Genomic DNA, 25,511 nt, shown 5'->3' with positions numbered 1-25,511 from the left:
ATCAGAATCGGGATCAGAAGACTTTATTTATCTCCAAGGGGCAATTAACAAACAGCCGAGCAGCATACGTGGAAGATAAGGACAATAAGAACAAGCAATAGAAGTGAAATAATAAATACACAGAATATACAGAATATACAGTTTTAAAATTACACAGTTTTAAAATTAAAGTGACTGAAGGTGAATAAATAACCGCAAGTGACTAAAAGTGAATAAAGTGTCAGTAGTGTAAGAAGAATGTAGTTTATGTTTCTGGTGTGGGAAATGTTTTTATCGGCTGGAGTTAAAAAGCAGAGTGGCTTTGAGGACAAAGGTGGCTCTCCCTCTCTCAGTCCTGCAGGAAATGCAGCCGCATTACTTTTTTTCGTGTTGCACTCCGGTTGCCTAGGCCGGGGTGTAACAGCCGCATTTCCTGCAGAGGGGAGCCATTGAGATCCTGGGTGAAGAATGTGAGAGGGGTCGTTGATGATTTTGGCTGCCTGTCTAAGGGCCTGTTGGCTGAAAACCTATGCCAGAGTTCTGACAGGCAGTCCAATGATTTTAGAGCACACTGATGGAGTGTGCTGCAGTCTGTTCCTGTTCTGAAGGCTGAGGGAGTGGAACCAGCAGGTGATGGAGAAGGTCATGATGCTTTCCAGGAAGGCATAGTAAAAAGTCATCATGATGGGTGTGCTGACTCCAAAGGAGTTGAGTTTCCTAAGGAGGTATAGCCTGTTGGCAGAGAATTTCAGGAGGTTGTTGAAGATGGTTCCCAGGTATTTGTACTCCTCAATACCTCCACTGGCTTCCCGTGGATGGTGGCGGTGACTGAAGCAGCCAGATCCCTCGGCCTACTGGAGAAGGTCACCACCATCTCTTTGGTTTTGCCTATGTTCAATTCAAGTCTGGAGCTGTCACAACACTTTACAAACTCCTGAAGAGTGGGCCTGTGGTGTTGTGAGGGGCCTGACAGCAGTGACAGGAGAAATGTTTTGTCAGCATATTCAACCAGGTGACAGTTGGGCTGTGTGGATCTGCAGTCATCGGTGTAGAGGATGAAGAGCAGGGGGGAGAGCACACAGCCCTGGGGGGAGCCAGTGGAGGTGGAAAAGAGACCGGAAAGAGACTTGTTGACCCCAACTTTCTGAGTCCTGTTGGTGAAAAAGTCCAGTATCCACAGGAATAGCTGATCATCCAGGTGAAATCGGGTGGAAAGTTTAGTGGCCAGGATATGAGGCTGCAGAGTGTTGAACGCTGATGAGAAATCAGCAAACAGAAGTCTGGCGGAGGAGTCAGGGAGCTCCAGATGTTTGTGGATGGAGTCCAAGATGAAGATTTTGGCAGCATTTACATTACTTCAACATCATACCACCGATACAACATCATTTTATTGCTATATAAGTGCTTTCTTATGTACTCAGTTAAAAAAAAGTTCCTTGAGACAGATTGAGTGCATTAAAGAACTTAAGAATTTAAAATAAACGTCCCCTCTCTCATTCTCAGTGTTTGCTGCCTCTCTGCAAACACTTCTGCATATTTAGGCTTCTTATGTATTTATTTATATTCTGCACCATCTCTGCTGCTCTTAGTATTGCCACGTAGCTCATTTTAATATTGTTTTAGCAATGCACTGCTCTGCACTTGTATTTGTGAAAATTATTTTTAACCATTTAAAATAAGATCAGTGCAGCAGTTTGTTGTATGTGTGAGTCTACATAGCTGTACCCAGAGGATTGTGATCACCAACATTATATATGTCATGAAAAATTTAGTCTTTTTCTTCAAGCACACCATTGTTTTTCTTGTGACATTACCAATGAGTTTGATGTGTCACATGGCCCTCTTCCTATTGAAAAAACAAAAGTTGTATCCAAGATGACCGACTTCTAGGAGTCAACAATCCCCTTATAGAATGAATACTCCATTAAGACCATAAAAATACTAAATATGTTATTGTACATGACTGAATATCTTTTTTTCGACATGATTGTCCTTGGAATAGCTTTTCATACCTAGGTTCATTAGTAGTTCGAAGTTAGTCGGTTTTGAGTTTCTTCTATTCCCTGTTTAGATTCTTGTTTATTAGGTTCCCTAGTGTCTCTGTCCTCTGCTTCTCTCTCAGTGTTTCCGTGTTGATGCATGTTTGTGTGGGCATCCTTGTGTCTTGTTATAGAGTGTCTCTGCTTTCAACTAACACTTCCTCTTTCTTAAGTACCTCTAATGTACTTCCTCTGTCTTTGTGGTCAGCTTCAAGTAGTTTTATCACATTGCTCAACTGCTGTTCAGAAGCATATACTTCAAAAATGTAAATGTAAACATTTTATACCAAGCCTTTTCAGGAAAACTTATTAATACATCTTTGTATGCAAAAGTTTCCCAGATCACCTGCACAGCCTGTTCTGAGCTCATATATATGGAGGAGGCTGCACCAAATATACTGATCAATCTGCTTTAGTGTGCCCTGAGATAAAAGGGAGCTGATAAAGCTGATAAAATACCATTGATTAATTTACTTAGGCATGGTTCACAAACACGCTGTACCCAGACTCAACAGAAGAGACTCCACAGTGGTCAACACAGCGTAGAAGATCGACTGCCCCCTCCCCTGTTTCACATCTATACATCCCACTGCCTCAGAGCTGAGGAGATCACAAGAGACTCCACCCATCCTGCAGCCCACCTGTTGTACTTGCTGCCCTCAGGTAGACACGACAGGTGCATCCAAATCAGGACTAGCAGACTAGCAAACTGTTTCGCGACCACACTACAGAACACACACACACTCACCCTACCCCAACACGTCAGCACCTCTCACACACATACAATGCATAGACACAACACACACACACACACACACACACACACACACACACACACACACACACAGAGAGAGAGAGAGAGAGAGAGAGGGGGAGATCATTAATACAAAGGATTGGAGCCGTTTTTGGATTTTCACTTGTTGGCTTTAATATGAACAGTCACATAAAATTCATTCCAGTTTTTTTTTTTGCCTTTGCTTCAATTAAGATGTTTCTTTAAATCTATAACAGCTTCCTTTTCAAAAAAGTTTACTGACATAGTAAGGAAGTAGCTAGGGACCTCAGTAAGTATGAGCAACAATAGCTTAGGGACAGTTTCTACAATAAAGAGGATTTCATCATCTGCTGTTCGTCAAAAAGTGCCATATTAAAAACAATTCAGCAGACCCTCAGAGTGCGGATACAAACTGTTTTCAGCTGTAGAGGTAGAGGTACGCTTCATGTACTTATCAACATACAGTTTAGCGGAGTGGATTAGAGTGCATTGGTGCTTGGGCCTCTTTTATTTAGCACGGTTATACCATTGTGAATTTAGCTATACAAATATGCTCAAGAGTCTATCATATGTTTGACATGCAACTAAAAATTCGAAAATATATATTTTCTAAATCAGTAACTTTGCAAATTTAGAGGAAATGTTTTCGGACAACATATGTGTCACATTTTAAACAGGGTTTGAATAATCAGCACTGAGGGGGTGAGGGGTGGGGGGGGGGGGGGGAATGCCCTCGGGGTGGGGGGGGGGCAAAAAAAGCTACAGGTATATTACTACTTTTGATGTTTACTTGGTGGCCATGTGGCTTACTCTGTCTGCAACTAGTGTGTGTAAAAAATGGCCAGAGGGGAAAAAAGAATTTCCCCTCAAAGAGTAAAAACAATGAAGTTAAGCATATATCATTAAAAATGCAATAGGTAGCTTATATTTTTCTGGTAAGTTTTGATTGTTTCAAGAAAGACATTTAAACTTAGCTTTAATATATATTAGCTTTAACATATTGTCTTTGTCTTCCCACTCATTATTCTAAATGCCTTTTAATCTATACTGTCTCTTTTTTGCTCAATTCAAATAGTTAATATTATTAGAATGTGATAAACAGTTGAGAGAGCGAGAGGCTGACCTGTCCCTTTCCTTAAAAATTCAGTTGATTAATATTTGCTCAAAATGGGAACTACAATTGGCTTTAAGAACTATATTTTTGATGACCGATATGCCAATATATTTATCCTTCTCAATCAAAGCATCAAAAACCAGTCTGAGAGCATTAATCACTGAGGTGGTCTTGGGCTCCTAAATGGACACTCTGATAGCTTAATAATGTTTTTAATTAACTCCATAACAAAACATTACTCAAATTCTATTGGTTATATCCTTCACATTTCATTCACTGTCTCATCTCGCCCTTCTACCCTTTCTGGTTCACATTGTTTCAGCTCCATTATCACATTCTTCTCTTGTCCCTCCAATATGTCTCCTTCCTCCCCAGCATCATCTCCCCATTGTTCTTCGACCACTTTCTTAATTTCAGCATAGTCTGTCTTTGTGCTCTCTTGCTTCCTTGCTGCCTCCCAGTCACTGTTTCTTTTCAGCAGGGAAAAATTAATATTGGCATACTCCACTTCCTTTGGCCCACTGTTTGAGCTCAGGGTCTGATTGTCTTGTAATGCTTGACCATTATATACCTGTTAAAGACAAAGGAAAAGAGACTCATCTTGTCTTGTACATTTACATTCTTTCATTCTAGGTTATTTTTCTTTTTATGCCCTGACAATCAGCTTGATGAAAGAACTGAAGCTTAATTTATTGCAATCGCTTACAATGTACTTAAAAAAAAACTGTTAAAGAAGACATGACAAGGATTTGAAACACTACATGCTCTCAGCTAAAACTCATGGTGTCCCTTTATGCATGAAATTAATATTGCATAGATTTACACTTCAATTCCAATTACTGCTAAAGAGAGACAGTGAAAGTGGACATTGGATCCTTGGTTTCTTATGATAAAATTCATTGTTGCAGCCAGGGACAGTATAAAGATGACCCCCTTAAACAACTTTTTAGTTTTAGAGTCATTACTTTCCACAATGTTATTCTTTTGTTATTAGTTAGTTAACATAAACTAATGTAAGGCTACTGACCAAAACACAAGATTGTGCTAAACAAGTTCTATTATCTTTAACTTTTAAAAAAGTCCAGCTTCGAAGACAGTGTCACATCTATGTCAGTTTTTGAGAGCAGGATTCCATGATTTAAATTAACCTTTATACATGTGGTGTTTCATATCCACTTTAAAGTGCACACAGTGGTGTGAAAAAGTGTTTGTTACAATTAAATGTTTCAGATAATCAAACAAATTTAAATATTAGACAAAGATAACACAACTGAACACAAAATGTATTTTCTAAATGACAGTATACATTATTAAGAGGGAAAAAATCCAAAGCTACATGGCCATTTATGAAAAAGTTATGGTGGTGTATCTCATCTTTTGAGTTCAATTTCTGGCCTGATTACTGCCACACCCATTTTCAATCAAGAAATTACTTACTGTAAATAGGACCTGCATGGCAAAGTTGAGTAGGCCTCATATTGCAATACAGGGAAATTCAGCAACAGTTAAGAAACAATGTAATTGAGATGTGTCAGTCTGGAAAAGGTTATAAAGACATTTCTAAATCTGTGGGAATCCATGCAAACCTCAGTGAGAGGCATTATCCACAAATGGCAAAAACATGGAATAGTGGTGATCTGGAGTGGCCGGCTGACCAAAATTGTGTCACGGTCCGCTGTGACGGACCGAGTGGAGAATGCGTGTAATGGACCCAGGTGCGTACACAAGTGAGCAGACGGAAGTGAGCTTTAACAGAAGGTGAGCCTTTTATTGTGGCTGGTAACACAAGAGAAACAAACAAGAATAAGGGCAGCACAAAAGCAATAACTAAACAGAAACCTAAACTGGGAATGAACTAAGGTAAGGCTATGACTTAGAATACAACAGACCGGGCATGGAAACACGGAGGGTGGGAACACAGACGACGCGACACAGACTGTAAGAAACACAGAGACTAAATACACATGAGGGATGATCAGGGGAAGTGGCCACACATGGAAACGCAGCTGACACACATGAACTTAACGACAGGACAGGAGGAGTGAAACTGAATACACTGACAGTGAATGCAGGCCTTCAAAGTAAAACAGGAAACATGAGACATGAACCGGGGAGACGTAGTACAGGGGGAGGTGACATAACTGACAGCATGAACTTGACAGTACAAGACGCACAGACATAAACACACGAAGGGCAAGGGAGACGTAATGCAAGGGTGATATATACAAATGGCTGGACTACCTTAATGAACCTAAACAATCAATAAACATCAAAATAGACTAAACACAAAACACCGGGTCGCACGACCCAGGACCATGACAAATTGCCCTAAAAACTAAATTGTGAAAACTCATCCAAGAGGTCATTAAAGACCCCAGAACAATATCCAAAGAACTGCAGGCCTCACTTGCCTCAGTTAAGTTCAGTGATGCAACCATAAACAAGAGACTGGGCAAAAATGGCATCCATGAGAGAGTTCCAAGGTGAAAACCAGTGTTGAGTAAATGAGCATAAAGGGGGAAAAAACTATTTTGCCAGTGATCCAAAACACACCAGCAAGTCCACCTCTGAATGGCTTAGGAAAAACAAACTGAAGACTTAGGAGCGGCCTAACTAAACCGCCTTTTGTGTTGACTTTTTTTCTTTGTCTAATATCTAAAGTTATTTTATGATCTGAAATGTTTAACTCTGACAAACATACAAATAAAATAGGAAACTGGGGCAACCACTTTTTCACACCACTGTATACAAAATCAAAATAATCTTGTTATTAAGGCTAATCTTAATCTGAACCACTTTCTTGCAGAACCTTTATGTGGGAACTTTCGGTAAAATGTAAACAAGTAAACTATGGATGCTTCAAAGACATCAAAATTTGTGCAGAAACTCCTATTTTGACAAGTAAATCAAAAAATGTCTGATGAATTAATACCAGTTTATTTTGATGTGTCTCCATCTCCAAAATCTCATCTGAAGTTCTCAATTTTTGAATGTTCTGTTTTTTTCTGAAGAAAAAGATAGAGAGACAAATTCATGTTCAAATTCCTCTACAGAGAAAACCTAATAATAATTAGACACCTGTAGCCTTACCTGTAGCAATTTTTAGCTAAAAAGCAAATGATTGTTGCAAGAACTGTCCCAGTGAACAAGACAATGATGACGTTCAGGTATTCCAGCCTAAAAACTGTGAATTGAAGTGAATTTAAAAAGGAATAAAGTTGGTTCCATGTTGCTTAAAATGCATACTGCAAATGTGTGTTTGAAGATTGTCTTTTTACAAAGATTGCATTAACAAGTGTGGTCCTAAGAGGTTAAATTGGTGTTCAAAAATGTTTGGTTGGAAATACTTACTATTATTGTCTGGCAAGTTTTTTTGGATTGTGAGACTTTCTTCTGCTTCCCCCATTCCATTGTTGCTGACACATTCTAAAGTAGTGCTGCCATTGTTTTTCACAGTTAAACTGACTGTGCTGTTTACTGTGTGGTTTGACACAGTGGTAAAGACAGAGTAATCAGTGCTGTTCTTCAGAAATGGCCATTTGACAGTAGGTAAAGGAAACCCTTCACTGATACACACACAGGTCAAAACCTCTGACTGAAGCACACATCCAGAGCCATTCACTATTTTTGAAAACCCTGTAAGCGCATGTTTAGGATCATTAAACAAGTGAAGCATTGATTTTAGCGTAAGGATGACATTCAGATTTAAGATCAGTGCCGTCTACTTACATGTCACAGTCACGTTGACATATGAAGTCACAGTTGTGTGCAGATGTTTGGTTGCACAGATGTACTGTCCAGAATGTTCTGCTGTCACATTCTGAATGACAAGTGTAGCTGATCCAGTGTCATTGTGCAGATCAGTTTTAGTCAGAAGGTTTGTGTTGGTACTTCTCCAGACTATAAGAGCTGGAGGGAAGCTTTCGACACTGCAGGTCAGATTCAGAACATCTCCCAGTTTAACGGTTGTATTTCCAATGATCTGAGGCTTCCTTTTATCTGTAAAACACATTTTAGTAATTTATTTACTAAAGTAATTTACTGTGTTGTGCATGGTGAACCAATACAGGAATTGAACCATATATTGGGTGTGGGGGAGATTACTCTCCTTATGACCAAGGATGTTGTGATCAGGAAGTCACACACACACGCACACAAACACACACACACACACACACACACACACACATAGTGCCTTGTCTTAGAACCATTGGGGGGGGGGTTACGGTGGGAGGTGCTTGTGCTGTGATGTGTATTGTAACTGTCATGTCAATAAATAGCTGCGAGGAGAGCTGCTCTTTGAAGGATTTGGGCTAGAGACAGGTGATGAGACCAAGGCTTCCCTTGTTAGCAAGTTAAAGACCGGTTGAAGATGTTCTGTTTTGTCTTGTGTTCTTCATGATGAATAAGTCTCTAAACTAGCAGGGCCTGTGGAAACACAGACCCAACAAAAAAAAGGACCCTTCTTGGGGCTCTAATGCTAAACTCATCTTTCAGTTGTCATTAATATTAATAATAACATTTATAATAATAATAATAATAACAATAATAATAATAATGAATACATTAAAAACAAGGTTTGTACTTACATATGACTGTTACATTGACTTTGGTGTCTGTATTGTTGACTATATTGTTCATATATTTAGCTGTACAGATGTACTGGCCAGAATCTTTCGTTGTCATATTCAGCATGGAGAGAGTTGCTGATCCAGTGTCATTGTGCAGGCTCGTGTTGGAACTATGTTTAGACCAGATGATCAGAGATGGGGGAAAACTTTCTACACTGCAGGTCAGATTCAGAGCTTCACCCTCCTTCACACTTGTATCCTTAGTGATTTTAATTTTCTTCACGTCTATGTGACAAAGGACACATTCCATATAACTTCCTGACTTTTCTTCAAAAGCACTATAACATTCAATAGCATTCTGAATATTTTAGATAGAAATATTTAGATTTAGAAATACTCACAGTTCACAGTCAAAGTTGAACTCCCTTCTGTAGTTGTTTTATCTGTAAAGCTGATCTTGCAAGTGATACTGGTGTTGTGGTGTTTAGCCAAAGCATTAAAGGTCAAAGTTGAGACATGACTCTGTGTGAAAGCTGTCAGATTCTCTGTCTTGTAATCAGTACTGTTCCTTGCAATGTAAGATTCAGTCCCTCCTGCTCCTCTCCATGTCCAGGTGATTTCAGGAACAGATCCAGAGCAGAGACCAGGAGCAGTGCAGGTCAGAGTGGCCTGCTGTCCCTCTGTCAGTGTGGGAATCATTACTGTGGGTTTTTGTTTAAGACCTGGTGGGAACACAGTACATTAGTGGAATCAAATGAACTTGAATTAAAAGAGGAAAAAAACTCCAGAAATTTAAGTAGATGTTTATCGGGAATTGTTGCACTTCTTATAAGCTGCATACAAGGGTCAGCAAATGTGCAAAATGTTTCACAGATACAATAAAACACAAGCATGTTGAACTACATTTCAATTTCCTACATGATTGTTTTTGATCGAGCTTTTCATACCTTTAACAGAGACATTAACTTTAGGAATAAATGTAAATGCATCTGTCTTCCTATTCACTTCACCAATAACTCTGAGGTGATATGATCCAGAATCAGACTCTTTGAGATTATTGATGATGATGCTGCAGTTGTTCTGAATGACATGCTCGATAAGTGACACTCGTCCTTCAAACTCAGGTTGAACATCAGTGCTTTTGTTGGTGTGAAATATCATGACAGGGCGATCACATCCTGCTTCTGATGCTTCACATTTATACCACACTATATGTTGGGTTTCAAAGCCTTCAGCAGTCTTGAAAGAACACGGGATCACAACATAGAGTCCAGCCTCTGCTGTCAGCTTTCTCACATTAAGAGTGATGCAGTATTCTCTGTCACACTGTGGATTTCTCATTTCTGAATCACCTGCAAATGTAAAGGAGGAGATAAAATAAACAGACTTTAGTTTTAGGCAAGCAAAGATGAATTTGTTTCTTGAGACTGCATTGGCCTTTGCTGTTTCTTTATGTTTTGTTTGCAATCTCTTTGCAAGTTTGTTTGTTTTTTACATTACATCACATCACATCACTTTTATTGTCACATCACATGTGCAGGTACACTGGTACAGTACATGCGAGTGAAATTCTTGTGTGCGACCTTCACAAGCAGCAGAGTTGTGCAAAAATACAATGACGTAAAACAAGCAAAATATAAGAATGGCTAAATCTGAGACTAATAAACATATGTACAATATATAATAGTATATGCATTAGCATTTGCTGTGTGTGCACAACTTTTTTTTAAATGACACCACGAGTCAACAGATAAGAAGAAATATTTATAACCTGGACGTATGTCCAAAAAAACAGTGTTACATTCAAATGTTGGAAGATTATTTATTATATGCAGAATTATAAAATTGTAAAGAGGATACAAACCTGTGTCAGCATCACTGCCCGTCACAGAGAAAAGTACAGCTGACCAGATCAGAACCAACATCTTGATTTGATCCTTGGCACATTCAGTTTCTCCCTGCACAGACAAACATGCAGCATATGAAGTAAATGTCCAGAAATGTCTCTAAAGGATGTCACATGCTCACTTATTTCACAGTGCATAATGAATGCATAACGATCTTTAATCATCCAGCCTTTTTTTTTCATTTCCCAGCACTGAGTCAGCTCCTACTTTTATCAACAGTGAAAGACAATTGGAAACAGTGTTCATTAAGAGTTTTAAATATATTTTGAATATATTTTACACATTTTTTACCTCAGTGTATTTGCTGTTTATCAGTCTTCTCTGCACAATGATCTCTGCTGACTTTTTAATCTCAGGTTTCACTTCCTCATCTCTATTTCTTCCTCATTTTGCAACTAAATTCTTAGCAGACACTATTGATTTTTACAAACTGGCTTTCATAAATATAGCATGTTCTGTTGCACTAAACATCTTATATATGTTCATTATTATTATTTATTTTTGGTAAAAACCTGTATCTTAACTTAAGAATTTGACACACCAGCAGAAGTACTTAATTCAGTTTTTCATGAGACATTTTGCTCAGTTTTACGTCACTTCAACATAGTACAACACATACAGCAATAAACAAGCTTTGTTAATGGCTGCATGTATTAAAATTAAAAAGTCACATTAGAAAGGATTCTTGAGGCACATTGAAGACATTAAACAGCTTAAAGGATTTAAAATAAACTCTCACAGCATTTCCATTTTTCAGCCACATACAGCCTCTCTGCAACACTTCTGCATATTTATGTCTGTGAAGGTTCTCAGTCATCCAGGTCATCGTACCGGAAGCCCACACACACAAAATTTTCTTTGCAAGCTCCTTTGACTTCTGCATATTTAGATTTTTTTCTTTATCTATTAATATTCTGTGGTATCTTTACTATTCTTACTAAGGCGCTGTTGTGCCTTCTGTCTCTATGGAAACCTCTCGTTTGCAGTCTATTTGAGTTGCAACATTGTGTGGTGTGTGGTGCTTTAACTCTTACTTCAGTGAACAAATACTTAAATTTTCAAGTCTTCTATGAACCTCCATATTCTGCATCAGTCTTTCTCTTTTTCTTCCTCTTTTTTAGTGTCTTTTATTTTTCAGGTCTAGCAAACTCAAATGTCTCATAAACCGTATGAATTAAAAAACAGCAAGCAGGCAGGTGAGTTTCCCATAAGTTTTTTTTTTTTCCAAAGAGAATCCCAAAACCTGACTGCTGTTGATGTGCTACTACACCACTTACACTCCAGAAGGAATCATGGGTTTCTAAGGCAGTGTGGGAGGAATGGCAGGACGCTAACTAGGAAGTAAACCAGACACAATAATAACTGAATGGAACTATCAAAAACCAAATTTATACAAGGTTGACTAATTTACCACAGATCAGACAGAGATGTTCATGTCTGAAGGCGACATTAACACCCAAAACATTCGGGCACGGAAACATTCTTCAGCACATCTGTGTTATAAGCATGGTTCAAATAACTTCAGACCTGGATTTACTGATTCCTGGTTATGGCCAATTCAGTAAGTTGAGACAGATTCTTTAAGACTAGGCAGTCTGTCAGATTAACAAATGATCTGATGTCTTTGATAGGGGGGGGGGGAGAATGACACCTTCTAGAAAGTGAGAACTGTCTTAACAGAATGCAACAAGGCTCCCTCAATCTGCAGAGACCATAGAAAGAAAATTATTTTTACAGGCTAGTGTCCTGTATGAGCTTCTGTAGTAATCCTAGGGTAATGTGTTAGGAATGAAAGGATGCCACATCAGTTGATGGAAATGACATTTTTTAACTTACAGAGGGTTGAATTCACAGACACCTAAAAATCAAAGTGAAAAAATTATGCAACATGCTAATCTGACAAAATTTCATTAGAGCAACTTCAAATGGTACTTAGTAGTTTGTATGGACTTCACATGTTTGTATGCAGGGCATGCTCCTAATGAGATGACGCTGGGGGGTGTCCTCCCAAATCTGGAGCAGGGCATCTCTGATTTCCTGGACGGTGTGAGGTGTAATTTGGTGGCATTGGATGGACCAAAACGTAATGTCCCAACGGTTTTCTGTTGGATTTAAGTTAGGAGAGCTTGGTGGGCACGTCAGTAGTGTCAATTCCTTCATCCTCCTGCATAATCTAACTGCATGAAACCACTGCCAAACCGGACACGCTGAAAAATGTTACAGGTACAATATAACATTCTTCACAGCTTTTCAAGACCCTTTCATGTCTGTCAGATGTGCTCGGGGTGAACTGGTACTCATCTCTGAAGCACATCTGACAGCCAAAAACGTGTTTTTCTTGTCATCGAAAATCAAATGATTCAAAATCCAAAAAGAAATCTGATTTAATTTGAATTTGATTAAACTCAGTTTCAGTTTTCCAAACTGGTATAAAACTCTGTTTCAGCTACAACAGATGCTTGTGTTCCCTTGGGTTTCTTGAGCAGGAAAAAGAAAGCCTGGGTCTTCAAAGGAGCCACTATAGAACCTTTAAAACACAAAATATTGATGGAATACATAAAGATGACATTCACACACATAAATACATTAGCAGTGGTCAAGAGAAGCACTCCATTTGCCATAAGATTCCAATTCAAATTGACAGTGTATCTTTGTATGTTCAGCTACTGCTGTGTTGTCTAATGAAAAGTATGAATAAAGGAAAGGAAAGTGCAAAGTTTCATAATAACATATAAGTTACACTATTATCTTATTTCAAAGGGTCAGCTCAACAAATTATCAACATTGTGCTATGTCAGAATACAAATTAAGAAAAATGAACAACAGTCAAGAACTGGAGTATTTATTCTTGCAAGGGAGCAAATTCATCCAATACAAGGTTTCATGTAAGTGCTCGCAGTGGGAAGTCCGAAGTGAGCTTTTTATTGCATTTTACCATTCCCACCCTCCTCTGCCTTAAAACTGTAACACAACATCACTTTTCCTTCTTGGGGCTTTTCCCCCTGCTTTACTGTAGTTTCATGACTCTGGGTCATGTTGTCTGATATGGTTGATATTTCCATCACTAAGTGAAACTGTTCACAGATATTGCTGCTCTGATAACTTCACTGTGGTTACTTTGGTTGCTAACAGAGTGTCAGAGATTTACAGTTAACAAACAGTCAGGTGAATAAACAACACTGAGACACTTAAGATTGACAACGTGCGGCACGGGTGAAAAGCTCAGAGCAAATCACACCGAACTGCAGTATTCGTTTATTTTTATAGGTTACATCGTCAATATGCAAATATAATCACATTTCCTGTTACGCAGGTCCTGATGCTGTCTGTCTGTGTGTGTGTGTGTGTGTGTGTGTGTGTGTCACAAAGTATGTGTGTTGCAAGTCAATTTCTAAGAATAATATACTGCGAGTCAACTTCTGCAGATGTGTATTTCTGTACTGATCTCTTGTCAGTGTCACAGGGTCAGCTTGCTGTTTCAACAGAAAACTGTGTCTGGTGAAATATGTATAACATAACATTTGAAGCATAATCAAATAAAACAATAAAAATTCCTTAACACAGAGGTTGACAACTTCAGCCATAGCTTGTATGGAAGACACCAAATTATAGGTGAACACTTTCTACTTGCTGAGAGGTGTTGAAACTGTGAAGAAGGTGAAATGGTGACCATTCATTACATCTTGGTTTTTGCTGTAAGCCACAACTTTTGCTTTGAATGTGATTGTTTCTCTGCTTCCTTTTTGCATCACATTTTTTCAATTTTAACAACTGCTCATTGTCATGTTGTGTGACCAAGTAAGTAGAGCGCCAGTATCGCCAAAAACGTAAGGTACTCTAATGCCCTAATTTTTGGTGTGTGAGTGTACTGCTATTGATTATGATTCAATTTCTATAACTTAATTACAAATCTGAAACACTGTATCTGATCAGATCATGCTAAGATTTGCTTTACAGTGTGATAATTTTTTTGTTGTGTTAATATTTCACAATTGTAGATACCATGAGTGGGAATTTTATTTTAACCCAGTGTCTAAACAATGATGAAAATATACTGAAATTTTCAAGGTTGAAATTAAAGCTCTATTTCATGTTATGATATAGAAACCTGCTTGTGATACACCATTCAGAGCATTGGGCAGAATTAGAGATGTATAAAATACTCACTTTTATTAATGCATCATACAAGACCAGGCAAAATACAAAATCTGCAGCCAGGCAGCACCAGTGATAACAGACCACACATCTACTTGACTTATAATTTCACATGGGTAATGGGTTTACTCTGCCACTTTCTGGTGAGCACAATGAATGGCCAAAGAAAGCAAAAAGGTCTTATTTTGTTAGCAAAACAACAAAGAATAATAAATGAAAATGAGCAGAGACCATTAAAACTCAAACCACAAAAAGTATAGGTCACACTTTTCTAGAATGTTTAATTGATTTTTCTTTTTTTCTTTTCTTTTCTTTTTGGATAAAGACACAATCTTAAGTATATTGTCTTTGTCTGGACACTGTATTGTCACCAACATATATGTCAAGATTTTGTAATATTAAAAAAAAATCTCGATGTTTACTGTGGACTAAGTCTTAAATAACATTTCTAAAAAGGAATCATATTAGCCCTACAAAGTTATTTTTTCTGACTAGATGGAAAATTTAAAGTATAGATTTATTCTTGTCAAATAAAACATGTAAAAGAAAACCGCATTATATCTTAGGGCACAGATCATTGAGGTGGTCCTTGGGATCTTACATATACACTTAATGAAGTGTCTAACTACCTGCAGAGAACTTTATTTGGGTTATTTAAAGAAAAAAAGACACAGTGACAGTAGAATAAGTGGGATCATTCACAGTGGAGTACACAGCTTCATCTTCTCCTTCCTCTTTTTCTGGTTGACAATGTTTCATCTCCAACTCCATCTCCTTCTCTTCTTTGGCCTCCAACATTTCCCTTTCCTTCTCAAGCATCTTCTACCTGTTCTGCTTTTACTGCTTTTTTGATTTCAGCATACTCCGTCTTTGTCCTCTCTTGCCTCTTTGCTGCTTTCCTGGCACTGCTGCTTTTCAACAGGGAAAAATTAACTGTCAGCATGTTGCAAGTATTTTTGAGTTAACCAACTTAGAAGTTACATTCATGCTTAAACATCAGTGACCTGTTCATCAACTGTTTATGGCAAAACTAATAACCTATGTTGTTTATTCATATTATTGTGTTTATTGTGTATAGTGTTGTGTCACCTTTGTCACTCTTATTCCAACATACTTCTTTTTGTGTCTTTTTGTGCAACTAAATGTCTGTGTATTCTGTCTGTTTGGTGTTTAGAGGGCATTGATGCCTAAACAGAGTCATTGCTTCTCAGACTTACTTCAAAATTGCATTATGATACCGTACTCCTTTTCTAACACGTCATTGTGCAGTTTGTGTTTCAGGACAATTCTACAAAACCTACTTCTCTGAATTGCGTTAGACTCAGTAGAAAGATAAAGGGATCCAACTAATTGTGTTTTGACTCAGACCGAATTTCTTTTTCTTTTGTAGAAACTTGGAGCAGGATGGGCCACTTTATATGTGAATGTATAGTAAGAGTATGGACACTTAAGTTTTCTGAGCATTTGTGTAGAAAATCATACCAAAAAAAAGTCAAATGAACATAAATACCAGTTTATCATCTTGATGTTTCTCCATCTCCAAAGTCTCATCTGAATTTTTTGAGGTCTTCTGATTTTTTCTATAGAAAGGGGTGTTTTTAGAGAAGTACATTTATGTTCAAATTTATCTACAGAAAAAAACAACAGCTAACTAATATTAATAATAATTATAAAAGCAAGTGCTTTACCTGTACCAATTTTTGGTAAAACAGCAAACGATTGCTGAAAGAACTACTGCAGCCAAAATGCCAATGATGACTTTCACGTATCCCTGCCTTAAATTAGACGATTGCTCTGCACTCCAAAAAATAACAACATAAAAAATTATGGTCCAGGTTGTTTTGAATTAGATAAAGCAAATACAAACTATAAATGACAGCCTAATTAGCAAGGCTGCATTAAGAAAATGTGGTACGTAAAAAGTGAACGTGGCAGTGAAAGGTGTTTAGATGGAAAACACATACCATGTTTTTCAGGCAAGTTTTGGTGGATCAGTAGGTTTTCTCTATTCTCTCCATTTCCATTGTTACTCACACATTCCACAGTGCTGTTGCTATGTTTGTTTACAGTTACACTGACAGTGCTGTTGACTGTGTGTTTAGAGACCATAGTAATGACAGAATACTCAGTGTGGTTCTTTAGGAGCGGCCATTTGATGGTAGGTAAAGGAAACCCTTCACTGATACACACACAGGTCAAAACCTCTGACTGAAGCACACATCCAGAGCCATCCTGGGTCTCTGAAAACCCTGTAAGCACATGATTAGACTCATAAAACAAAGGAAGGTGTACATAAACTTCAGATTCAAGATCATTGTGTTCCACTTACAAGTCACAGTCACACTGGCATGTATAGTAATGGCTTTGTCCAGATATTTCGCTGTGCAGACATATTGTCCAGAATACTCAGCTGTCACATTATGAATGACAAGTGTAGATGATCCAGTGCCATTGTGCAGGTCAGTGTAATTTCCACTCAGAAGGTTTGTGTTGGAGCTACGTTTTTTCCACATGATAAGAGCTGGAGGGAAACTCTCAGCACTGCAGGTCAAATTCAGAACATCTCCCTTCTTAACAGTTGTAGTCCCGATAATCTGAGGTTTTCTTTTATCTGTGGGATAACAGATTTTCTTTTGTGATCACCAACAAGAGAATCTGCCTAAATAGTCAATATGCAAAGATGTTTAGATGGCATCACACATTTAACCATATAGTAAAAGCAAAAAGTTGTATACATACATATCACTGTTACATGGACTTCCTCTTTTAGAGTGTTACTCATATATTTAGCTGTACAGATGTACTGTCCAGAATCTTCTGCGGTTCCATTAGGGATGACAAGCGTAGCTGATCCAGTGTCGTTGTGCAGGTTTGTGACAGAAGTCAATTTAGACCACATAATGAGAGATGGAGGGAAACTTTCAACACTGCAGGTCAGATTTAGATCGTCTCCCTCCTTTATACTTGTGTTCCCAGTGATCTGAGGTTTTCTTGTATCTGTGGAGCACAACTCAGTTAGTATTCCAGGGTTTTACCCATTACTGCTGTACTGCTCCCCACTACAGTCACCAAATCATCATAACACGAAAAATTATATTTGATCCCTCAAGCAGATTTTAAGAGACTTGCAGAATCAATGCCTGTTACCACAACATGTGTTGGACCACTGTGAGAACACAACACTTTTTGGTTTTTAATGTTTCCTTTGCTTTAACCAGCAGTTTTTGTCTTCATGTAATGAAATTTGATAACCATTTATACTGCATCCTTAAAAAAATATTTCCTCACGTCATTATGGCTAGTAAAATGTAAAGACCAAAATATCTGACTACCAATGACGTAAAAACAATTGTGTACATACATTATAGACACCTGGAGACTGGTAAAGTTTACTTACAAGTTACAGCCACATTGACGTAAGAAGTCATAGTTGTGTCCAGATGTGTTGCTGTACAGATGTACTGTCCAGAATGTTCTGTTGTCACATTCTGGATGAAAACTGTAGCTGATCCAGTGTCACTGGTTAGGACAGTGTAAGTTCTATTCTGAAGAATTGTGGTGGAATTAAGTTTTTTCCACATAATAAGTGATGGAGGGAAACTTTGAACACTGCAGGTCAAATTCAGAACATCTCCCTCCTTGACTGTTGTATTCCCGATGATCTGAGGTTTCCTTTTATCTGCAGAGCACATTTCAGTAACTTAAATAAGCACCATGAAAGGAACACTGGCAGATAACCCTTCTGTGAAAATTTGTAATGAGATTTTGAAAAGAAAAGAAATAAGATTTTTGATACTGGCACTAATAATATTATTCACAAACTGATCTGACACTGCGTGTATAATATTACATGGACAGTGCAAAGTGAAACAGATTTCAGCAGCATTGAAGATACATCTTGATTTTTGCAGATGTCACTTGCGGTTTCAACTGGCTCTCAAATACATGTGCAACATTTGCTGTGGTTTTCTGCAAAGTTGTTTTCCCCACAATATACCTTGTGTTCTGCATGTTATTTCATAGCATTGTGTTTTCATTTGTTTGTTTTTTGTTACTCTGTACCTACAAAGAACACATGTACACATCATCTGCATGTTATTCTTTATGTATTTTTTATGCTAGCAGTCACAATTTCAGTTACCAGATCGGGGGAAATATAACTGTGCTGTATTATAAATGTTCTGTCTTATAGCAAAAAGTTGTGTACTTACAAATCACTTTTACATTGACTTTGTCCTTCAGGGCATAGTCCATATAGTTAGTTGTACAGATGTACTGTCCAGAATGTTCTGCTGTTGCATTTGAGATGATAAATGTAGCTGATCCAGTGTCATTGTGCAGGTTTGTGTTGGAACCAAGTTTAGACCACACAACCAGGGATGGAGGGACACTTTCAACACTGCAGGTCAGATTCAGGACATCTCCCTCCTTCACAGTTGTGTTTCCAATGATCTGAGGTCTTCTTGTATCTGTGGAGCACACCAGCATTTTATTCAGGATAAGGAGAGAGAAAACAACTAAAAGAATTATTAAGGATGAACCAACCAAACAAACAAACAAACAAAAACAGAAGAAAATAAAGTTCTTATGTTCTTTGATCACACAGAATAATAATAATAATTCTGTGATGCTGTGCAGGCATTTAACTGGCTGCCATGTTTGTATTGTTTTTTTTTTAAGAATCAATATTAAAATGGACTGTAGCTGTAGTGATCCAGCCTCATAATAAGACATTTTATTTTATTTTTTTTCAACAATTATCTTTTTATATCACATACATACATCTTGAGATTAATGAAACTGGCAATGTCTACTTACAAGTCACAGTCACATTGACATAAGAAGTCATAGTTGTGTCCAGATGTGTTGCTGTACAGATGTACTGTCCAGACTGTTTTGTTGTTACATTTGCGATAACAAGTGTAGCTGATCCAGTGTCATTGTACGCGTCAGTGTAGGTTCCATTGTGTCGGCTTGGGTTAGAAGTAGGTTTAGACCACATGACCAGAGATGGAGGGAAACTTTCAACACTGCAGGTCAAATTCAGAACATCTCCCTCCCTGATTGTTGTATTCCCGATGATCTGAGGTTTCCTTTTATCTGTGGAGTGTATTTAAATCTTTTAAAGAGGGAGACATTAACACTGCCACAGATCATGGTAATGAGAAACTGCTACTGCAGTTTTGCAGTGAAAGCTTCTAAAATAGGTTAATGTTTGACATGTGTAACATTATGTATATTCACTGAGCAAAGTGCCAAACTTTAGCTGCACTTGAAATACAATTAGTTACTGTAGAATGTCAAAGGAAATTTAGAATGGCTCTCAAATACACATGCAACAATTGTTGTGCTTCATTAAACTGAAAGAAACAAGATGCACATTTGCATAGTGACTGCATTGTTTGCTTTGTTGTTCTCCTTGTGATTCACAATTTCAGTTACGTGATAGGAAGAAAAAAAATGAACAGTACTATAAATATTCTGTCCAAAAACATAAGGTTTTGTACTTACATATCACTGTTATGTTGAATTTATCCTTAAGGGTAGTGTTCATATATTTAGCTGTACAGATGTACTGTCCAGAATCTTCTGTTGTCACATTCAGGACAGCAAGTTTGGCTGATCCAGTGTCACTGTGCAGGTTTGTGTTGGAACCAAGTTTAGACCACACAACCAGGGATGGAGGGACACTTTCAACACTGCAGGTCAGATTCAGAACATCTCCCTCCTTCACAGTTGTGTTTCCAATGATCCAAGGTCTTCTTGTGTCTGTGGAGCACACCAGCATTTCATTCAGGATAAGGTGAGAGAAAACAACTCAAAAAAAATATTAACAATGAACCAAAAAAAGAAAGACCCCCCCCCCCCCAAAAAAAAAAAAAAGAAAAAAGAAAAAATGGAAACCTGGTCCACACAGAACAGTCAGGGATTCTAATATAATGTTGTCCAGGTATTTAACTAGCTGGCATGTTTTGCTTTTATTTCCCCCACCAGTGCGAACCACTCTAATCATCAAATCACCAGAGAAGGAAGAATGATGTTTCAACTCCATGATGTTTAATTCATTTTAAGAATTAATGTTAAAATGGAATGTAGCTGTTATGGTAGCCTGTAGTGATCCAGCCTCATAATAAGGCATTTTATATCATATTCATATATCTTGAGATTAATGAGACTGGTAATGTCTACTTACAAGTCACAGTCACATTAACATAAGAAGTCATAGTTGTGTCCAGATGTGTTGCTGTACAGATGTACTGTCCAGACTGTTCTGCTGTCACATTTGGGATGACAAGTGTAGCTGATCCAGTGTCATTGTGCGCGTCAGTGTAGGTTTCATTGTGTCGGCTTGGGTTAGAAGTAGGTTTAGACCACATGACCAGAGATGGAGGGAAACTTTCAACACTGCAGGTCAAATTCAGAACATCTCCCTCCCTGATTGTTGTATTCCCGATGATCTGAGGTTTCCTTTTATCTGTGGAGTGTATTTAAATCTTTTAAAGAGGGAGACATTAACACTGCCACAGATCATGGTAATGAGAAACTGCTACTGCAGTTTTGCAGTGAAAGCTTCTAAAATAGGTTAATGTTTGACATGTGTAACATTATGTATATTCACTGAGCAAAGTGCCAAACTTTAGCTGCACTTGAAATACAATTAGTTACTGTAGAATGTCAAAGGAAATTTAGAATGGCTCTCAAATACACATGCAACAATTGTTGTGCTTCATTAAACTGAAAGAAACAAGATGCACATTTGCATAGTGACTGCATTGTTTGCTTTGTTGTTCTCCTTGTGATTCACAATTTCAGTTACGTGATAGGAAGAAAAAAAATGAACAGTACTATAAATATTCTGTCCAAAAACATAAGGTTTTGTACTTACATATCACTGTTATGTTGAATTTATCCTTAAGGGTAGTGTTCATATATTTAGCTGTACAGATGTACTGTCCAGAATCTTCTGTTGTCACATTCAGGACGGCAAGTTTGGCTGATCCAGTGTCACTGTGCAGGTTTGTGTTGGAACCAAGTTTAGACCACACAACCAGGGATGGAGGGACACTTTCAACACTGCAGGTCAGATTCAGAACATCTCCCTCCTTCACAGTTGTGTTTCCAATGATCCAAGGTCTTCTTGTGTCTGTGGAGCACACCAGCATTTCATTCAGGATAAGGTGAGAGAAAACAACTCAAAAAAAATATTAACAATGAACCAAAAAAAGAAAGACCCCCCCCCCCCAAAAAAAAAAAAAAGAAAAAAGAAAAAAGAAAAAATGGAAACCTGGTCCACACAGAACAGTCAGGGATTCTAATATTTATATAATGTTGTCCAGGTATTTAACTAGCTGGCATGTTTTGCTTTTATTTCCCCCACCAGTGCGAACCACTCTAATCATCAAATCACCAGAGAAGGAAGAATGATGTTTCAACTCCATGATGTTTAATTCATTTTAAGAATTAATGTTAAAATGGAATGTAGCTGTTATGGTAGCCTGTAGTGATCCAGCCTCATAATAAGGCATTTTATATCATATTCATATATCTTGAGATTAATGAGACTGGTAATGTCTACTTACAAGTCACAGTCACATTGACATAAGAAGTCATAGTTGTGTCCAGATGTGTTGCTGTACAGATGTACTGTCCAGACTGTTCTGCTGTCACATTTGGGATGACAAGTGTAGCTGATCCAGTGTCATTGTGCGCGTCAGTGTAGGTTTCATTGTGTCGGCTTGGGTTAGAAGTAGGTTTAGACCACATGACCAGAGATGGAGGGAAACTTTCAACACTGCAGGTCAAATTCAGAACATCTCCCTCCCTGATTGTTGTATTCCCGATGATCTGAGGTTTCCTTTTATCTGTGGAGTGTATTTAAATCTTTTAAAGAGGGAGAAATTAACACTGCATAGATCATGGTGATGAGACACAATATGCAGTTCTGCAGTAAAAGCTGCTAAGGTAGGTTGATGTGTTACATGTGTGACATTATATATATTCCCTGAGCAAAGTGCCAAAATTCAGCAAATTGGTTTCTGTAGAACGTCAAAAGAAGTTTAGAATGGCTGTCAAATACAAGATTAATAAAGACTCCCCAAAGTTGATTTTGTTCATTTGGATGTAGCGTTTTCAGTGGGAGAAACGTTTCATCACTCACCCAAGTGACTTCTTCAGTCTCAGCTGACTTCAGGTTACCCCAATTTTATAAACAGTACATTTGCATAATGACTGAAACCAGCACCACTGAAGGAACAATGGGCTGGGAGGTCAGTTCCTTGATAATTAATGAGAATTTGCATTTTTGATCAAGGAACTGACCTCCCAGCCCATTGTTCCTTCAGTGACCAATGCATGATTGAGCATGCATCAAGACATTAATAAAAAACGATAATGCCTACTTACAAGTCACAGTCACATTGACATAAGAAGTCATAGTTGTGTCCAGATGTGTTGCTGTACAGATGTACTGTCCAGAATCTTCTGTTGTCACATTCTGGATGGCAAGTTTGGCTGATCCAGTGTCATTGTGCAGGTTTGTGACAGAACCAAGTTTAGACCATAAAATCAGAGATGGAGGGAAACTTTCAACACTGCAGGTCAGATTCAGATTGTCTCCCTCTTTAACAGTTGTGATGCCAGTAATTTGAAATTTTTTCATATCTATGAGACAAAACATATAAATTACACAATCATGTAGTTTCCCTAACTTTCTGACTTTCTTGCTAGAAGAATGCAGCTGACACTGCACAACTCAACAGATTTCAGGAAAAAAAAAAAAGCTAGTTTAATACTATAAAAGTACTTACAGTTCACATTCAAACCCAAAGTCTCTTCTTTCATTATTTTGCCAATGAAGTGTACTTTACAGGTCACATTGGTGTTGTGGTTTTCAGATGAAGGGTTAAAGGTCAAAGTTGACACATGTCTTTGTGTGAAAGGAGTCAGACCCTCAGTCTTAAACGCAGTGCTATTTCCTGTAATGTAAGATTCAGTCCCTCCTGCTCCTCTCCATGTCCAGGTGATTTGAGGAACAGATCCAGAGCAGAGACCAGGAGCAGTGCAGGTCAGTGTGGCCTGCTGTCCCTCTGTCAGTGTGGGAATCATTACTGTGGGCTTCTGATTAAGACCTAATAGAAGTATTGGGCATTAGTGGAATCAAATTTAGCCTTGATGAAAGAAATATTTTGCTGGCCACTAGTTGGATCTACTGCAGCTCCTATTAGATTTCCACAGAGGATCAACCAATTCCCGAAATTAAATAATACTTCATTTAAGATTGTAAAAATACTAAACATGAGGTTTCACAAGACTGAGTATTTAAAATCAGCATTATTCTTCTTGGAATAGCTTTCATACCTTTAACAGAGACAGTTACTCTAGGAATGAATGTGAATCCATCTTGTTTTCCATTCAGTTCACCAGTAACTCTGAGCTGATATGATCCTGAATCAGACTCTTTCAGATCATTAATGATGATGCTGCAGTTCTTTTGAGTCACATCAGGCTCCAAACGTGAGACTCGTCCTTCAAACGCAGCCTGAGCTTTTTTCTCAGTGTTTTTGTTGCTGTGAAATATTATGTCAGCATCGCTGCAGCTGTGTTGAGATGCTTCACATTCGTACCAAACTGTATGTTTGGGTGTAAACTCATCAGCAGTAGTGAAAGAACATGGGATCACAACACAGAGTCCAGCCTCTGCTGTAAGTTCTTGCTCACTGAGAGTCACACAGTATCTTCCAACACAGTGTTGTCGTCCCCAGGCTGAGGCACAAACAGGGAGATACACATAGTGACAGAGAATATTTAGTTTATAACAATAAATATGATTTTTAATAAATATACTTCAATAGCTTTCCTGTTTTACATATGTTGCTTGTTTGAGTGTAGTATATGCAACAATCAGAATTTTACATATTTCTTAGCCTGTAGTAAGTTTTGTTACAAAGATTTATATAAAATGGCATAAAGGTCAACAGATAACAGTAACACTACTAACTTATGATAAAGTCTTGGTAGAATAAATAATGATTTGTATGTTAGAAAAACAGTTTCACTTGCAAATTTATGAAAGAAATATATATGTTGGCTGAATTACAGGTTGATAACAAAGTAGACACAAACCTGTTTCAGCACTGCTGAAAAGCAGAGTTGCCCAGATGAGAACAAACATCCTTGATGCCCGATGCTCAACAGATTCAGTCTCTCTCTCCTTAGAATAACTAATATAGATGATGCCGTAAACATGCAGGAATAAAAACAAAAATCAAAACAAAAATCAAATTCAACAATTCAGATCGATTAAACGTGATCAGTTATTTGCTCCTGTTTGTCTATATGTTACCCACACCTGTGATTACACCACTACCTTAAAAAGTAATCTTTGTGTCATCCATCCTGAAACATTACTTGATGAATAAAAATGTTCTTACAGTGCTTCAGCGACACTTATACAATAAATGTAAAACACCTGCCATATAACAGAGCAGCATCATCCATGTAATCTATGCATAATGGTATTTTTATTTTACCAGACCTGCTATTGATGTAAAAAAAAAATAGATTTTCTTTTTTGTATTTAAAAAGATATTTTAAAACACATTAAATTTTTTCTTACCTGTTTTGCCTTGTTCTCTCTCCTCACTGATGTCCGCTGACTACTTAAATGTAAGTTTCTGTTTCTCGCCTCTCTCTTTTCTGTTTTTTTCCCTCTTTTTGTAGCACAATTTCAGGAAGTTTCTCGTCACACCAATGAACTTGACCGACTGGCTTTCCAACCTTTTACAGGGCAATCATTGCAAAACACAGACATTCTTAATTTCAACCCTAGAGTGTAACTAGAGTGTGCGAAAGGACTTTTTTTTTTTACTTGTGTGATATTTCAAAATGGTTTTTTTTTAGGATGTCAATCAATGTCACTGAAGTATACATTTTTACATATAGTATGTACAGTATATAAAAACTATGGGAAAA

At 37.8% G+C, this 25,511-nt stretch overlaps 2 protein-coding genes across 2 annotated transcripts in view; both read right to left on the bottom strand.

The window, feature by feature from the left end:
- The window catches only part of LOC147318869 (sialic acid-binding Ig-like lectin 14), a 35,676-nt gene extending 25,273 nt beyond the window's left edge, over nucleotides 1-10,403 (bottom strand). Inside the window, exons 1-5 of the mRNA XM_086311029.1 lie at nucleotides 10,339-10,403; nucleotides 9,426-9,814; nucleotides 8,880-9,200; nucleotides 8,497-8,763; nucleotides 7,637-7,906 (exon numbers count right to left, since the gene is read on the bottom strand). Coding sequence (XP_086167155.1) covers nucleotides 7,637-7,906; nucleotides 8,497-8,763; nucleotides 8,880-9,200; nucleotides 9,426-9,814; nucleotides 10,339-10,403 — 1,312 coding nt within the window. The remainder of the gene's footprint in view (nucleotides 1-7,636; nucleotides 7,907-8,496; nucleotides 8,764-8,879; nucleotides 9,201-9,425; nucleotides 9,815-10,338) is intronic.
- Nucleotides 10,404-14,545: 4,142 nt separating this feature from the next.
- LOC147318868 (hemicentin-1-like) lies at nucleotides 14,546-25,216 on the bottom strand. Its single transcript, XM_086311032.1, has 18 exons — nucleotides 25,156-25,216; nucleotides 24,663-24,760; nucleotides 23,898-24,302; nucleotides 23,348-23,668; nucleotides 22,944-23,201; nucleotides 22,121-22,402; nucleotides 21,427-21,684; nucleotides 20,734-21,015; nucleotides 20,052-20,309; nucleotides 19,359-19,640; nucleotides 18,752-19,009; nucleotides 17,938-18,219; nucleotides 17,280-17,537; nucleotides 16,870-17,151; nucleotides 16,505-16,789; nucleotides 16,229-16,334; nucleotides 16,051-16,120; nucleotides 14,546-15,448 (listed from the first exon to the last, which is right to left on the bottom strand). The coding sequence occupies exons 2-18, from the start codon at nucleotides 24,709-24,711 to the stop codon at nucleotides 15,395-15,397; spliced, it is 3,990 nt and encodes a 1,329-aa protein (XP_086167158.1). The 5' UTR covers nucleotides 24,712-24,760; nucleotides 25,156-25,216; the 3' UTR covers nucleotides 14,546-15,394.
- Nucleotides 25,217-25,511: the final 295 nt, after the last annotated feature.

This window comes from Aulonocara sp. 'chitande type north' Nkhata Bay, linkage group LG11, assembly GCF_057382095.1.
Source record: "Aulonocara sp. 'chitande type north' Nkhata Bay isolate Kocher_YH1m ecotype deep benthic linkage group LG11, A_spYH_male_GT1.1, whole genome shotgun sequence".
NCBI lineage: Eukaryota > Metazoa > Chordata > Actinopteri > Cichliformes > Cichlidae > Aulonocara > Aulonocara sp. 'chitande type north' Nkhata Bay.
Note: the sequence above shows the minus strand (reverse complement) of the source record. Positions and strands in the feature narration are given on the sequence as shown.

What these genes read in the sequence shown, in the direction of transcription:
- LOC147318868 (XM_086311032.1), bottom strand. Translation starts at nt 24,711, where the DNA reads ATGTTTGTTCTCATCTGGGCAACTCTGCTTTTCAGCAGTGCTGAAACA. An exon ending in ATTCAACATAACAGTGATAT is followed by an intron (nt 21,016 to 21,426) that starts GTAAGTACAAAA and finishes TACACTCCACAG; the next exon opens with ATAAAAGGAAACCTCAGATC. An exon ending in AGTCCATGTAACAGTGATAT is followed by an intron (nt 17,152 to 17,279) that starts GTATGTATACAA and finishes GTTATCCCACAG; the next exon opens with ATAAAAGAAAACCTCAGATT.